The sequence below is a fragment of the Monodelphis domestica genome, chromosome 1 (assembly GCF_027887165.1).
Source record: "Monodelphis domestica isolate mMonDom1 chromosome 1, mMonDom1.pri, whole genome shotgun sequence".
Taxonomy (NCBI): domain Eukaryota; kingdom Metazoa; phylum Chordata; class Mammalia; order Didelphimorphia; family Didelphidae; genus Monodelphis; species Monodelphis domestica.
Window position 1 is genome coordinate 113,253,521 of NC_077227.1, and position 13,789 is coordinate 113,267,309.

General features: G+C 34.9%; 1 protein-coding gene across 4 annotated transcripts in view; it reads left to right on the forward strand.

Moving 5' to 3' along the window:
• The window catches only part of NT5C2 (5'-nucleotidase, cytosolic II), a 120,246-nt gene that overhangs the window by 17,768 nt on the left and 88,689 nt on the right, over positions 1–13,789 (forward strand). For all 4 annotated transcript variants that reach the window (XM_007479086.3, XM_001369063.4, XM_056804599.1 and 1 more), the window contains exon 2: positions 5,648–5,772. In XM_007479086.3, the coding sequence (XP_007479148.1) occupies positions 5,672–5,772 (101 nt within the window). In that variant the 5' untranslated portion in view covers positions 5,648–5,671. The remainder of the gene's footprint in view (positions 1–5,647; positions 5,773–13,789) is intronic.

The following is a 13,789-nucleotide window of genomic DNA, read 5'->3' on the forward strand; positions in this document are numbered from 1 at the left end:
ATGCTAAGTGACCTCTAAAATACCTTTAGCTCTGAAATCCTATGAGAAACATTTTCATAGGTTAGAATAATTAGACACTACCTACATTGTGATTTTGCTTTATTCTTGTTGTTTCATGAGATCATTAGCTTCTGCTTTCCCAATTCTAGTCTTTAAAGACTGATTTTCAGCTGTGATCTTTTGATTTTCCTTTTTGGTTTGGACTATCCTGCTTTTCATGGCTTCCAGCTGGTCAGTTCTGGTCTCCAATTTGCTTATTACTTGCTTTGATTTTTGTGCCTCTTTTTCCATATGTACAATTTTGTCTTTTAAGCTGTTATTTTCTTTTTGTATTACTTTCATTTCTTTTCCCCACTTTTCTTCCCATTTTAATTCTATCTTTTTTACTTGGTTCTTGAACTCCTTTTTGAGTTCCTTAAGAGCTTGTGACCAATTTCCACTTTTGGGGGCATAGACCGAATTTCTGATCACATTTATTCATACTGTACATAGTAGGGCGGAATCAAGATAGCAGTGTAGTAGCAGGAGCTTTCTGAATCTCCTTCCAAACAATCAATACAAAACATCTCAGAAAGCCAGAAATCAAAATCAGAGTAAAGGGACTCTCCCACTGGGCACAACCTTAAAGGTAGACAGTATTTGGGAATTCCCATCTTAAGGGGGCAAAACTACAATTATCAAAGGGCAAGCTTATCACCCCTCCCCCACACCACCTATCACATCAGAGTCAGATTGAGGGCAGGGGCAGTCTCTAGATCAGGGGTCCCCAAACTACGGCCCTCAGGCCACATGTGGCCCCCAAGGCCATTTATCTGGCCCCCACTGCACTTCTGGAACTTATTACAGCTAGCAGTGACAAATATGGAACCGGACACTGATCATTTCACTAGCCAAAAGCAGGCCCATAGTTCCCATTGAAATACTGGTCAGTTTGTTGATTTAAATTTACTTGTTCTTTATTTTAAATATTGTATTTGTTCTCATTTTGTTTTGTTTTTTACTTTAAAATAAGATATGTGCAGTGTACATAGGGATTTGTTCATGGGTTTTTTTAATTGTTCGGCTCTCCAATGGTCTGAGGGACAGTGAACTAGCCCCCTGTGTAAAAAGTTTGGGGACCCCTGCTCTAGATTCTTGGGGCTGGATGAAAGCACTCTAGACTTACTCCTGAGGGCAGTGCAAGGCCTTGTCAGAGAGACTGAAGAGTGCAGAGCTTGGGCAGAAACAACAGCAGGGGCTGGAAAGATAGCCTCGGGGCAAAATGCTTTAAAGTGTGCACTACACAAAGAACATCACTCAGGCTTCTGACTGGGAAGGGAAGATACTACCAAGGCAAAGTTCTTGAAGCTAAGAAAGCAATGATCACCAACATGCATTCACAAGTTAGTCATCAAACATCAAAGTGAGACCTGACTTTAGAAAAAAAGACTTTGGAAAGTAACAATTATGAAATTTTATTCAATTGTAGATAAAAAATTTCCAGGTATTTGTATTCTTTATCCTCATGCATTTGTTATGCAGATTATTATAACCTTATTATAAATTTGGCATCTTCAAAATATAATTTTTCTGTATTTTTGGTACAGATAAGACAGATTAAAATATTTTTCTCAGAAAATCTATGCTGTCCACTTTGTCATTTCTCCTGACCATCCCTGTCCTTAGCTGGTCTTTCCTACAACTTCTGAGCACTTATGGCCTGAACTACTTTTGGCACTTAGTTCCTGCACACTTATGTTATCTAACCTCAATTGTTCTCATAAACTTTTTCTTTCCTCAAGCCTGCCACAACTCCTTCCCTTTCTCCCCCTTCTCAGCTGAGGACCTTCCTTCTTACTTAAAAAAAAAAAACTTAAAAAATATAAACTTCTCTTTTTAACATTTAAAACCATTAATAACTTTGTTGCCCCAAACCTTTCATTTTACTTGTTTCTTCTTCTTCTACTCTGTGGTCTTCTCTCCAATCTTTTACACAGGGGTCTCTCTATCCTGTGGCACTTCATCTCCTATCTACCTGCTTTGGCAATTGCTATCTCCTGTGACTCGAATGTATCCCTCTATCATGAACCCTTTCTTGTGCCCCCATCTGCTAGTGCCCTTCTTCCCTAATTACTTTCTATTCATCTTGTTTGTTCTATATTCATTTTGTATGTGCTTATATATTTGCATATTGCCATGGTTTTCATCTACCCCCTCCCACGGAATGTCAGCTTCTTGAGAGCAGATTTCTTCTCATTTTTTGTCTTTGTATCACCAGAACCCGGCACAGTGTTTTCAGTTTCATGGAAACTGAAAATAGCACATGATAGACATTAAATAAATGCTTATTAATGCTGTATCTTGTGGTGTGGCAGCTGGGTGACTTAGTAGATAGAATGCGAGGCGTGGTGTCAGAAGAGTCATCTTCCTGAGTTCAATTCTAGCCTGAGTTCAAATGTGACCAGATACTAGCTCTCTGACCCTGGCAAGTCATTAAACCTTTCCGGTTTGCCTCAGTTAAATCTGTCAAATGAGCTGGAAAAGGAAATGGCAAACCACTCCAGTATCCTTGCCAAGAAAACCTCAAAAGAGGTTATAAAGAGTTGGGCATGACTAAAACAACAATGGCAATAACCTCTTACAATACTGTTATTCATCACTTATGTATGCCCTGTGTCTTTAATTAGATTGTGTAAACTCTAGGAGAACTTATACCTCCCCATTCCACACAGAAAAAATGCTTAATACATGTTTGATATTTTATTTTATCTTATTTTAAAACTCTTACCTTCCATTTTAGAATGTATTGGCCTAAGCCAGAAGAGTGGTAAGGGCCAGGCAATGGGAGTTAATAAGTGACTTACCCAAGGTCACACAGGAAGTGTCTGAGGCCAGATTTGAACCTAGGACCTCCCATCTCTAGTCTTGGTTCTCAATCCACTGAGCCACCTAGCTGCCCCCAAGTATTTGATATTTTAAAAAATTAGTAGAGAAGATGATGCTCTATTGTAGATTCATTAACATTAAATTACAGACTTGAAACATTTTGAAATAAATAAAATAAAAATAAGTAAATTTCAAATATTAAAGTTGATCAAATCAGAATTAGTTATTTTTTATTCTATTATTTCTGGTATACATCATTGATTTGTTTCCATACATTATATCAATATAATCTTAGTAGAGTTTAGCCCAAGATTAATATCCAGTGAGCTACCTTAGCAACCAAATAGAACTAGCAGTACTTTCATTACATCTTCCATTTTTTGTCATTCCCTTTGTCTGGAATATGCTATGTGAAGAACAGAATCCAATTTGGCTAGCCCATAGAGTACAAGGGGAGAAGTAAAGTCTAATGAAAGGTCTTTGGAGGTCATGTAGTTAAAAGCTTTATATTTTAACTTCTCTACTTTAAAGAATCTTTGTCTGCCTTCTAGGTTCCTATCAAGTGTGGTACCCTAATAGTATTTCCTGGTCTCTTTGCCTAAAATTACTCTCTTCTCTAATTTTCACAAAGCACTATAATCAGATCTCTCCTTTGCTCCTATGACTCCTATTACAGTTCTCTGTGTACATGTATCTTCCAGGAGATAAATTCCTTGGTAGCAGACTGAAATTTTTATCTTTGTATCCCCAGTGCTTTGCATGCAGCAGTTACTTAATAAATATTTGAATAAAAGTTAATTGATGTCCATGATGAAATGAAATCATACAAATGCTACTTTATATATGGAAGTATGTTGTTTTTATGATTTGAATAAAAACTATAAGATAAAAATGCTGGGCATGAAAAAAATAATTAAAATGGATAATAATTCCATTCAAATTGTTCTTTACTTTCCTGGTATTTGTGTTGTATTTTGTTCAATGAAATAATAAAAAAATTTTATATGTAAGAATTTCAGGTACTCATATAATGCCTTAGCAAATAATTTCTTCTCCTTTTACCACATTTTATTCTTTTAGTTTTAACTAAAGTCTTATGTAAACAGTATTATTCCATCCCCATAGAAATATTTGTAAGTTTCAATTTCCAAATAAGATTGTAAAGAGATTTTACTCTAGAAATTGAAAATAGTCAGTTGTATGAACCTTGAAATGGAGATTGTCAGAATTAAGGCCTGCAATAGTGGGAGTGCTATATTGAAAGCATAAAACTTTAATAATAGAATATTTCTTAAAGATACTGGTAATTAATATGTTTTCAAATTCTTTGTGGAAGTTTTTCATATTTACATAAAGCTATTTACAGATGATGACTTCAGAAATCAGAATATAATTTAAGAACATTGCATCATGTTACAAGTATGTCAAATTAAGAATCTCAGCGGTCTCTTTAGATATTTATTTTAGTGACATGAATGCATGAGATGTTTTAGTTCATCTCATTTAGTTCATAGTTTTTTTTTTTAAACCCTTACCTTCCCTCTTGGAGTCAATACTGTGTATTGGCTCCAAGGCAGAAGAGTGGTAAGGGCTAGGCAGTGGGGGTCAAATGACTTGCCCAGGGTCACACAGCTGGGAAGTGTCTGAGGCCAGATTTGAACCTAGGACCTCCCGTCTCTAGGGCTAGCTCTCAATCCACTGAGCTACCCAGGTGCCCCCAGTTCATAGTTTTAAACAACAATTGGAACCCAACTTTTGCATATATAGAAAAATGAAGTCACAGCAGGTTTTAATTGAAGTCATATACATTGATTACAAAGTAACATAAGTATGTGTGTATCTGTAACCAACCATGTATTATTTAACACCTAATTTCTAAGAAAAATATAAGTTGTCTGTTTTCATTTCAGAAGAGTAAATGTTATCTTAGTTTCCCACTGAAAAGTCTTCACTGAATTAAGATGGATTGTTAGGTCCTCAGTTTATCCAGGGTGTACTTGAGAAATTTCCATTTGAAGAATTTTGCAGTAGTTTTTGCAAAACCGTTTTTGAAAATATTGTATATTCATTTGCAAAGAATTTGTAAAACAAATTTTTCTTAGCATTCTAAACCTGGAAATTTGTTTCTTTCTATACACACTTGAAGTTTTTCTTTTGATTAGATGAGAATTTTATAACAATGTATTTTACTTTGTCTTAGATTTTCTTTGAATTCAGTGCTTAATTATGGTAATTAGTTTATTACAGATGCCTAATTTTGTCTACTCTTCCCAATTGCTTTTTGCTATATTTTTATTTTAATTGTCTGGTTTTGTGTGTGCTCTGATTTTATAGATCATATCAAATACTTTCTGGATGCAGATAAAGAGGGTATCAAACATAAGTTAAGCTATATTAGTACTCTGATAGCCATTACTTATATTTTTTCTTAGAAATTAGGTGAGTTAAATAATACATGGTTGGTTACAGATCTTTCACACACATACTTATGTTATTTTGTAATCAATGTATGTGACTTCAATTAATTCTTTTAATTTATTGTTTGAAAAATTATGTATATATAAGGTTATAAATTTTGTGTTTTTCTAAAATTGGCTTCAAATAAATCAGTTGGCAATCATTCTGAATTATTTATTAAAAGTAGCATTGCTGGTTACCTCCATGTGAAGTTTGTTTTCATGAATTTACATTTTGAAGCAATAGTTTCTTTAATCAGTTGATTTATCTGTTAGGTACCAGTGAAGCAATGCCAATTCTAAATGTCTCTACTGTTCTTTCTTAGAATAAATACAGCACGTTAAAAAAGATGACAACTTCCTGGAGTGATCGATTACAGAATGCAGCAGAGATGCCAGCCAACATGGACAGGCATGCACTGAAAAAGTATCGGAGAGAAGCCTATCACCGGTAAGTTTTGGGGTATAGGATTATTTGAGGATTTTCATAAAGGTACTGAATATTAAGATTTCAGGTACTAGGATATTTCATCATGATTATTAAGGATGTAATCTCTAATGAATCATTCCCACCAAACTGAACTCCCTTAAAAAAAAGAAAAGAAAAGCAAAAAATTGTTATTCTACTGCCTGGCACAACTAGGATAACAATAAGTGTTTAAAAGTTTTTTTTATCATTATGAACTTTACAAAAATCATAATATAGGAACATTTTATTATATAAAGAATAGAAAAATAGAAATAGAAAAAAGAACAAAGAAATAGGAAAAAAAGGACCACATGAAATTAAATGTTTATTATAACTTGTTTTATTTAAAATGCATTTTATATTTAATGTACTAGTTCCAACATTGCCATGCTTCTACATCACCTTCTGAACTTTTTTCTGTCCTTTCCTGTATTTTAAAATTAATTATAAAAAGTTAAGAGGAATTTATTGTTTTCTCCCACCCACAATGGGGGATAAAAGTGGGGAGGAGTGGAACTCTGAATACAAATATGCTTAGGCAAACAAAATAAAAGACTATATTAGCTATGTCCAGAAATGTGTTTCATTCTTTATCAACTCTCTTGAAGGAGATATAGGTGTCATTCTTTGTCATCTTTGGGCCTCTGGAATTATAGTTGATCATTGTGTTGATCAGAATTTTTAAATCCTTTAAAGTTATTTGTTTTTACAGTAATATTATACCATAAATTCTTTTCACTTAAGTCTATATCATTTTATACATCTTTCCATTTTCTCTGAGATTCTGTATATTAAAAAATAATAATTCAAAAGTTCTCCTTTCTTTTTTGGGGGGAGAGGGGTATCAGTAACTCTACCCTCTTAGATCTACGTCCTCAAAAAAAAGAAGCATTCCTTTGGAACAAATAGTCAAGCAAAACAAATACATACATTGGCTGTGACTGAAAATGTATAACTCCACATAATTTTAATTATTTTTGTATGTTACCAATGTAAATATTAAAATTAATATTGAACACTCCAAGTATTATTTTAATACTATTTATTAAAATCGACTTAGAGCAAAGAGGAATTTTAAAAAACTCCAGCAAGTACCCAAAACATTCCCTCCTTACCACTGGTACCAGCCAGAGACAGTTCTTGGATGGAAAAAGAAACTCAGAACTCCCTCCAGGAAGGAGACACACAAAAACAGGAAAAGGAAAAAGGGATTGTGGGAAATGTAGTCTCTAGGGTTCAAGATTCTAAATCAATACATTCCCCCTGTGATTCTTTGGGAGACCAGTCTTCCCAATGGATCACGAAAACATAACTAACTTATAACTTGAACTAGAGGTATATACAAATATTATAGTTTTTAAAGGGAAATTATAATAATTTGGGGATGAGGAAAATAAAAGGGAAAAGGAACAAAACCAATAATGGGTGTTGACAAAAAGCCAATTAGGGGGCAGTCCCCTTTGGCATAAGAGTCTACATTCAAAACAAAAGCATTTCAACACCCCCAAGGTTCAAATTTGCCATATCTCAAAGTTCACTCTGGATCTTCTGGTATAGCATGTGTTATCTGCAGGCATCTTCACGGTGCCTTCTAGATTCTGGGAGAGGTAGTCTCTTGTTCTAAATTTGGCTCAAATTCAAGTCAAAGTTCACAACAATAACATAGTCCCCCCCTGAGGAAAATAATAATACACCCACAAAACCCAGCAAGGAGTGTTAGATAGAGAAATTCTATTTAAAATAATTAAAGGGGGGCAGCTAGGTGCTCAGTGGATTGAGAGCCAGGTCTCGATTCAAATCTGGCCTCAGACACTTCCTAGCTGGCTGACCCTGGGCATGTCATTTAATCCCTATTGCCTTGTCCTTACCTTTCTTCTGCTTTGGAACCAATGCATACTATTGATTCTAAGACAGAAGATAAGGGTTTAAAAAATAAAATAAAATATTTACAACATGTACAAAATACTTGGGATTTTATTTGCCATGTCAGAGTAACTCAACATAACAAGTACAAAACGTCTTATACAAATAAATATAGACTTAAATTATTGGAGAAATATTGTTCATGAGTAGACCATGATAATATAATTAAAAATGACAAAGTCATGGATAGAGTGAGTCTCTGCAGTCATATTTGCTAGTTCTGTCAGGCCCAGAGAATGTGGTTGATCCGGACCAGGTCATTGAAGGACAGCTAACTCCTTTGCTTCATTATTTTGAATATCAATTTCCTGTTAGTCGTTTTTGTTCTGTCATTTCCAGGTAAAGGTTATTTTCCTTTGTAGAAACAATGGAAGCAAAATAAGAATTGGGTATGCTTGCTCTCTTATTAGTTTTAAGTTTTCTCATCTCTCCCAAGCAAAGATCCTGGCTCTTCTTTGATCATCCTTTTTTTCTTCCATTATAACCAAAAAAATCCTTTTTTTGTTGTCCTTTGCTTCTCTCACTAGTCTCAACTAGTTCTGTGCTTTTGCATTTTTTTTTTACAGGATCATCATGCCACAGTTTTGTATTCATTTTCTGTTACATAGTCTTGCTATATTTTCTGAACATTTCCTTTTTTTAAGTCTTGAGTTGCGGAGTTGCCTTTTGTATCCACAAAGATCTTTTTAGACATAAGCCATTCTTCTTTCTCATTTGAAATGTTTCACTTTTTGTCTTGAACATTTCATTTTTATTTATTTATTTAGAATATTTTTTCCATAGTTACATGATTCACGATCCACCTCCTTTCTTCCCCCATCCTAGAGCTGATAAGCAATTCCACTGGGTTATTTATATGTCATTGTTCAAAACCTATTTCCATGTTATTCATATTTGCAGTAAAGTGATCTTTTAATGCCAAAACCGTAATCATATCCCCATTCAACCTTGTGATTAATCATGTTTTTCTTCTGTGTTTCTGTTCCTACAGATCTTTCTCTGGATATGGATAGCTCTCTTTCTCATAAGTCCCTCAGAATTGTCTGGGTCATTGCATTGCTACTAGTAGAGAAGTCCATTATGTTCCGTTGTGCCACAGGATATCAGTCTTTGTGTACAACATTCTCCTTGTTCTGTTCATTTTGCTCTGTATCAATTCCTAAAGATCTTTCCATAAATATTTCATTTTTGAGCATCTTTTATTCCTCTTCAACTGACTTTCTCCAAAGCATTTTTATCCATGTTATCCTGCTCATCTTTTCTCTGAACCCATTGAAGTCTGCTTTCCCAAAATCCAAAGTGCATGTCACACTGTGCCTAGTTTTCCTTTCCTTCTCAATCATAAATTGTAAGATGGAGTGGTCACTTTCCTCCAAGGTTCCTGGAATTTTTACTACATCAACTAGTTTCTCCTTATTAGTGAAAATCAGATCCAGAGTAAGTTTCCTCTTATTGATTCTTCTGCCATTTGAAGGATGAAATTATAAGGTGGGCCAAAAAGTTATTTCCTGCTCTGTGGAGGGCTGGCAGAAGTCTAGATAACTCAAGTCTTCAGTCACTACTATATCATAATCATGCCTCTCTGCTTGGCTCATGATCTGTCTCTCAAAATCCTATTTCTTCCTCTCCCAGGGAGCTTATGTATATACTCCATTGACAAAATCACTTGTTTCTTTTTACTTTGACCTTCTATTATACTTCACCTCTTCTAGTTTCTTGATTTTTGTCATATTATCTTAATATATACTATTCCCCTTTACTATTTTTTCAGTTGTTTTTCAGTTGTGTCTGACTCACATGACCCCATTTGGGGTTTTCTTGGCAAAGATAACTAGAGTAGTTTGCAATTTCCATCTTAAGCTCATTTTATAGATGTGGAAACTGAGGCAACAAAGGTTAAATGACTTGTCCAGGGTCATACAGCTATCAAGTGACTGAGATTGGATTTGAATTCAGGGAGAAAAGTTTTTCTGACTTCAGGCCCAACACTATCCTCTTCACCATTTAGCTGCCCAATTATTTCATCATTATGTCTCTGTAATCATGATTGGTTCATTATAATGCTCAAATTTCAATGTCTTTTAAAATTATTTGTTTTTTATAGTATTGCTATCTTTGTATAAATAGATCTTATGACCTTGCTTATTTAACTCTGCATCAATTCATGCAAGTTTCCCCAGATTTTTCTTTCTTTCTTTTCTTTCTTTAATAAACCCTTACCTTCCATCTTGGAATCAATGCTATGTATTGGTTCCAAGGCAGAAGAGTGGTAAGGGCTAGGCAATGGAGGTTAAGTGACTTGCTCAGGGTTACCCAGCTAGGAAGTGTCTGAGGCCAGATTTGAACCTAGGACCCCTCATCTCTAGACCTGGCTCTTATTATTTGATATAAATTACCTAACCTTGTGACTCTCCTTCTATCTTCCCCCTTCCCAGTATATTTCTCTTCCTCTCCATTTCCATTCTTCTTTTAAGGTCATCAAGATATAACAGAATTACTCCAGGTCCTCTTTCTAATTAGACTCCTTCTATAATCCCTGATGATGATAAGGGTCCAGAGGTAGACATTATCATCTCCCCATATTTGAATATAAGCAGTTTAGTCCTTTATCTTTTTTTGTTGTTCATGTTTACCTTTTTTACATTTCTCTTAACCTCCTGGGTTTGTACTTCATCATTTATATGTGTTTGGTCTTTTCCTCAGGAAAATACTTAGAAGTCCTTTGTTTCATTAAAAATTCATATCCCCTCTATAGGATCATACTCCGTTTTGGTAGTTATCCTTTGCTTTTTGGAATATCCTGTTCCAGTGTTCCCAAATCTCCAGAGTGATGGCTGCTAATTCCTAACTGTGGCTTCTCAGTACTTGAATTCTTTCTTTCTGGTGGTTTATACTATTTTTTGTTTGACCTAGAAGCTCTGGATTTTGGCTATAATATTCCTGGGAATTTTCATCTTGGATATCTTTTAGGAGGTGACCAGTGGGTTCTTTCTATTTCCATTTTGCATTATGGTTCCAAGAAACTGTGCAGTTTTCTTTTAAAATTTCTCAAAATTTGTTATCTATAGAATTTTTTTTTTGGTCATGGCTTTTAGGTAGTCTGGTGATTTTTTTTTTTGCTTTGATCTGTTGTCTAGTTCAGTTGTTTTTGCTATGTGCTTAACATAGTGTCAAGCACATAGTATTCGATTAATAAATGCATATTGAATATACATTACCTTACATTTTCTTATGTTTATTCAGTCTTTTGGCTTTGTTTTAATATTTCTTATTGTCTCATGGAGTCATAGACTTCCATTTAGTCCTTTTAATTGTCAAAGAGTTTGTTGCTTGGACAAGGTTTTGTACCTTTGGTATGGAGCTGTTAATTTCCTTTTCAATTTTTTCTTTAATAGCTGTTATTTCTCCATTTCACTTATAAAAACAGTTTTTTTTTAACCCTTACCTTCCATCTTGGAGTCAATACTGTGTATTGGTTCCAAGGCAGAAGAGTGGTAAGGGCTAGGCAATGGGGGTCAAGTGACTTGCCCAGGGTCACATAGCTGGGAAGTATCTGAGGTCAAATTTGAACCTAGGACCTCCCATCTCTAATTCTGGCTCTCAATCCACTGAGCTACCTAGCTGCCCCCTATAAAAACAGTTTTTAAAGTCTTTTTAATATCTTGTTTCATTTCTTCCAGGAATTTTAGTTGAATGTGTCCAAGCAAAGTTTTTCTTTGAATATTTACTATAGCTGTCTTGGAGTCATTCTCTAATTCTTGATTTGTATCATAAATGTCTTTGTTAGAGAGAGAGAGAATGAGTATGTATATGTATATGTGTGCGTGCTCATTCTTCCAGCCTCATTTCTCTTGATGTTAGCGCCAGCTAATATGTTAGGTTCTAGTTGGTACTGCTGCTAATTTCGTGGAGATATTAAGTGTGGAGGTTGTTTCAGGATATCAGAGACAGCTTGGTCTGGGAATCTGTGAACTTTCAGTACTTTCAAGTGGTCTCATCCAGTGTATATTCTGATTACTCTTTATCCTGGTTTGAACTTTATAAGTTCCTTATCCAGAGTTGGGTCTAAACAGTAATAGAAGAGTGAGGCTACAAAATTCAGGCATTATTAGCCACTCAATACCCTCACAAAATCAGCAACAGGTCCAAGGCAGATAACAAATACTGTTTGATGTTTAAAGGCTTTCATAGTTTGACCTCTTCCTACCTTTCTAGTCTTCTTGCACCTTGCTGCCATATATTCTGTGATCCAATTACACAGATCTGCATGCAGTTCTTTGAATAAAATCGTCAATCTCCCAATATCTCGTGTTTTCACTAAGTGTCCCCCATGCTTAAATGGTTACTCTTCTTCCTCATCTCTGCTGCTTGGTTTCTTTGGCTCCCTTTTAGTTAGAGCAAAAATCTTACTTTTTACTGGAAGCTTTCCAGATCCCCTATAATTCTATTGATCATTTCTAATTTAACCTGCATATAGTTTATTTGTTCATGTTGATTGCATATTGTCTTCCCCATTAGAATATGAGCTTTTTGAGAATAGGGGTGGTTTCTTTTTCTGTCTCCCCATAGCTTAGCACATGATAAGCACTTAATAAATGTTTAACTGGCCTTAGAGTTAGATGAGGATTTAAGTACTGCCCTTTAATCCATACTAGTTGTGTGGCCATGGGAAAAATTACTATTAATTACAGATGAATAGAAGAAATTTCTTCCTGGGAATATCCATAGGCCTATGCTGAAAAATACTCATCTTTTCCTGTTTGCTGATGTGAGGTGAAGTGAGTTATTTTTCCCATGTTCCTCTAACCATAGTTTTTGTTTTTTATCTTCTCTTTTTTTTGTCTTCCATTTCTATATTAAGACTCATTCTTCTTTCTTCCTAGATATTAATAAATCTGAGTAAATGGGAATGCTAGGAGATATTTTTTTAAAGTTTTATTTATTTAATTAATTAATTTAGAATATTTTTCCATGGTTATGTGAATCATGTTCTTTCCCTCCTCTCTTCCCACCTCCCTCCCATAGCCAACCCACAATTCTGCTGGGTTTTAAATGTGCTGTTAATCAAGACCTATTTCCATATTATTAGTATTTGCGCTAGGGTGATCTTTTAGAGTTTACATTCCCAATCGTATCCCCATCGAGCCATGTGATCAATCAGTTGTTTTTCTTCTGTGTTTCTTCTAGGAAATACTTTTTAAGAAGTTATTTTAAAAAATCTGTGTGTGTGTGTGTGTGTGTGTGTGTGTGTGTGTGTGTGCTTTGTAGGGCTTTTAATTATAAATGAAAGTTGTATTTTGTCAAAAAGACCACATTAACTGAAATAATTTGTTTGGATTTTTAGTTTTTTTTTAATCATGTTCACTGTTGATCCATGAAATCCTGGCTTGAAGAGCCTTGTGAACCTGAGTAGGTCACATAATTCTCTGGGCTCCAAACATCTGTCTTAAGAATATAGTTTGTAAAGAAGGTACAGACCTGCTTTGGGGAGGAAGCTTTTTCCACTGAGACCTCTCTTTACCAGGCAAGGAGGGACTAGACCTACCGTTCTCTTTACCAGATAAAATCACAGATCTAGTCCTACTTCTATAGAAGAGGTGATGGATTAAAAGGTTTCTGTGGAATGTGAACCTGCAACTCTTTTGGGGGATGGTACTACATCCCAGGGTTTGGTGAGGATCAAAGGAAATGATACAATGTTTACTTGGCATGTATATATTAGTTCTTGTTGTTGTATATGCACACAGATATTTTGATATCTATATATTTGTATCTGTCTATCAATCTGACCATGGAACGGTTTCCCCAAATCTCCTCTTTGGTGATCCAAAGCCCCAGAGAACAGTTGACTGTTGCTCTCAGGTTTTGAAGAATAGTCCTGAGAATCTGGGTTTGTAGCTCCATCATTTACCCCTTTTCCCAGTGTGCTTTACTTCCTTTTGATTTTTCTTTATTAATTCTTGTTGTCTTGTGAGATCATTAGCTTCTACTTGCCCACTTCTAATCTTTAAAGACTGATTTTCAGCTATGATCTTTTGATTTTCCTTTTCAGTTTGATCTATCCTGCTTTTCATGG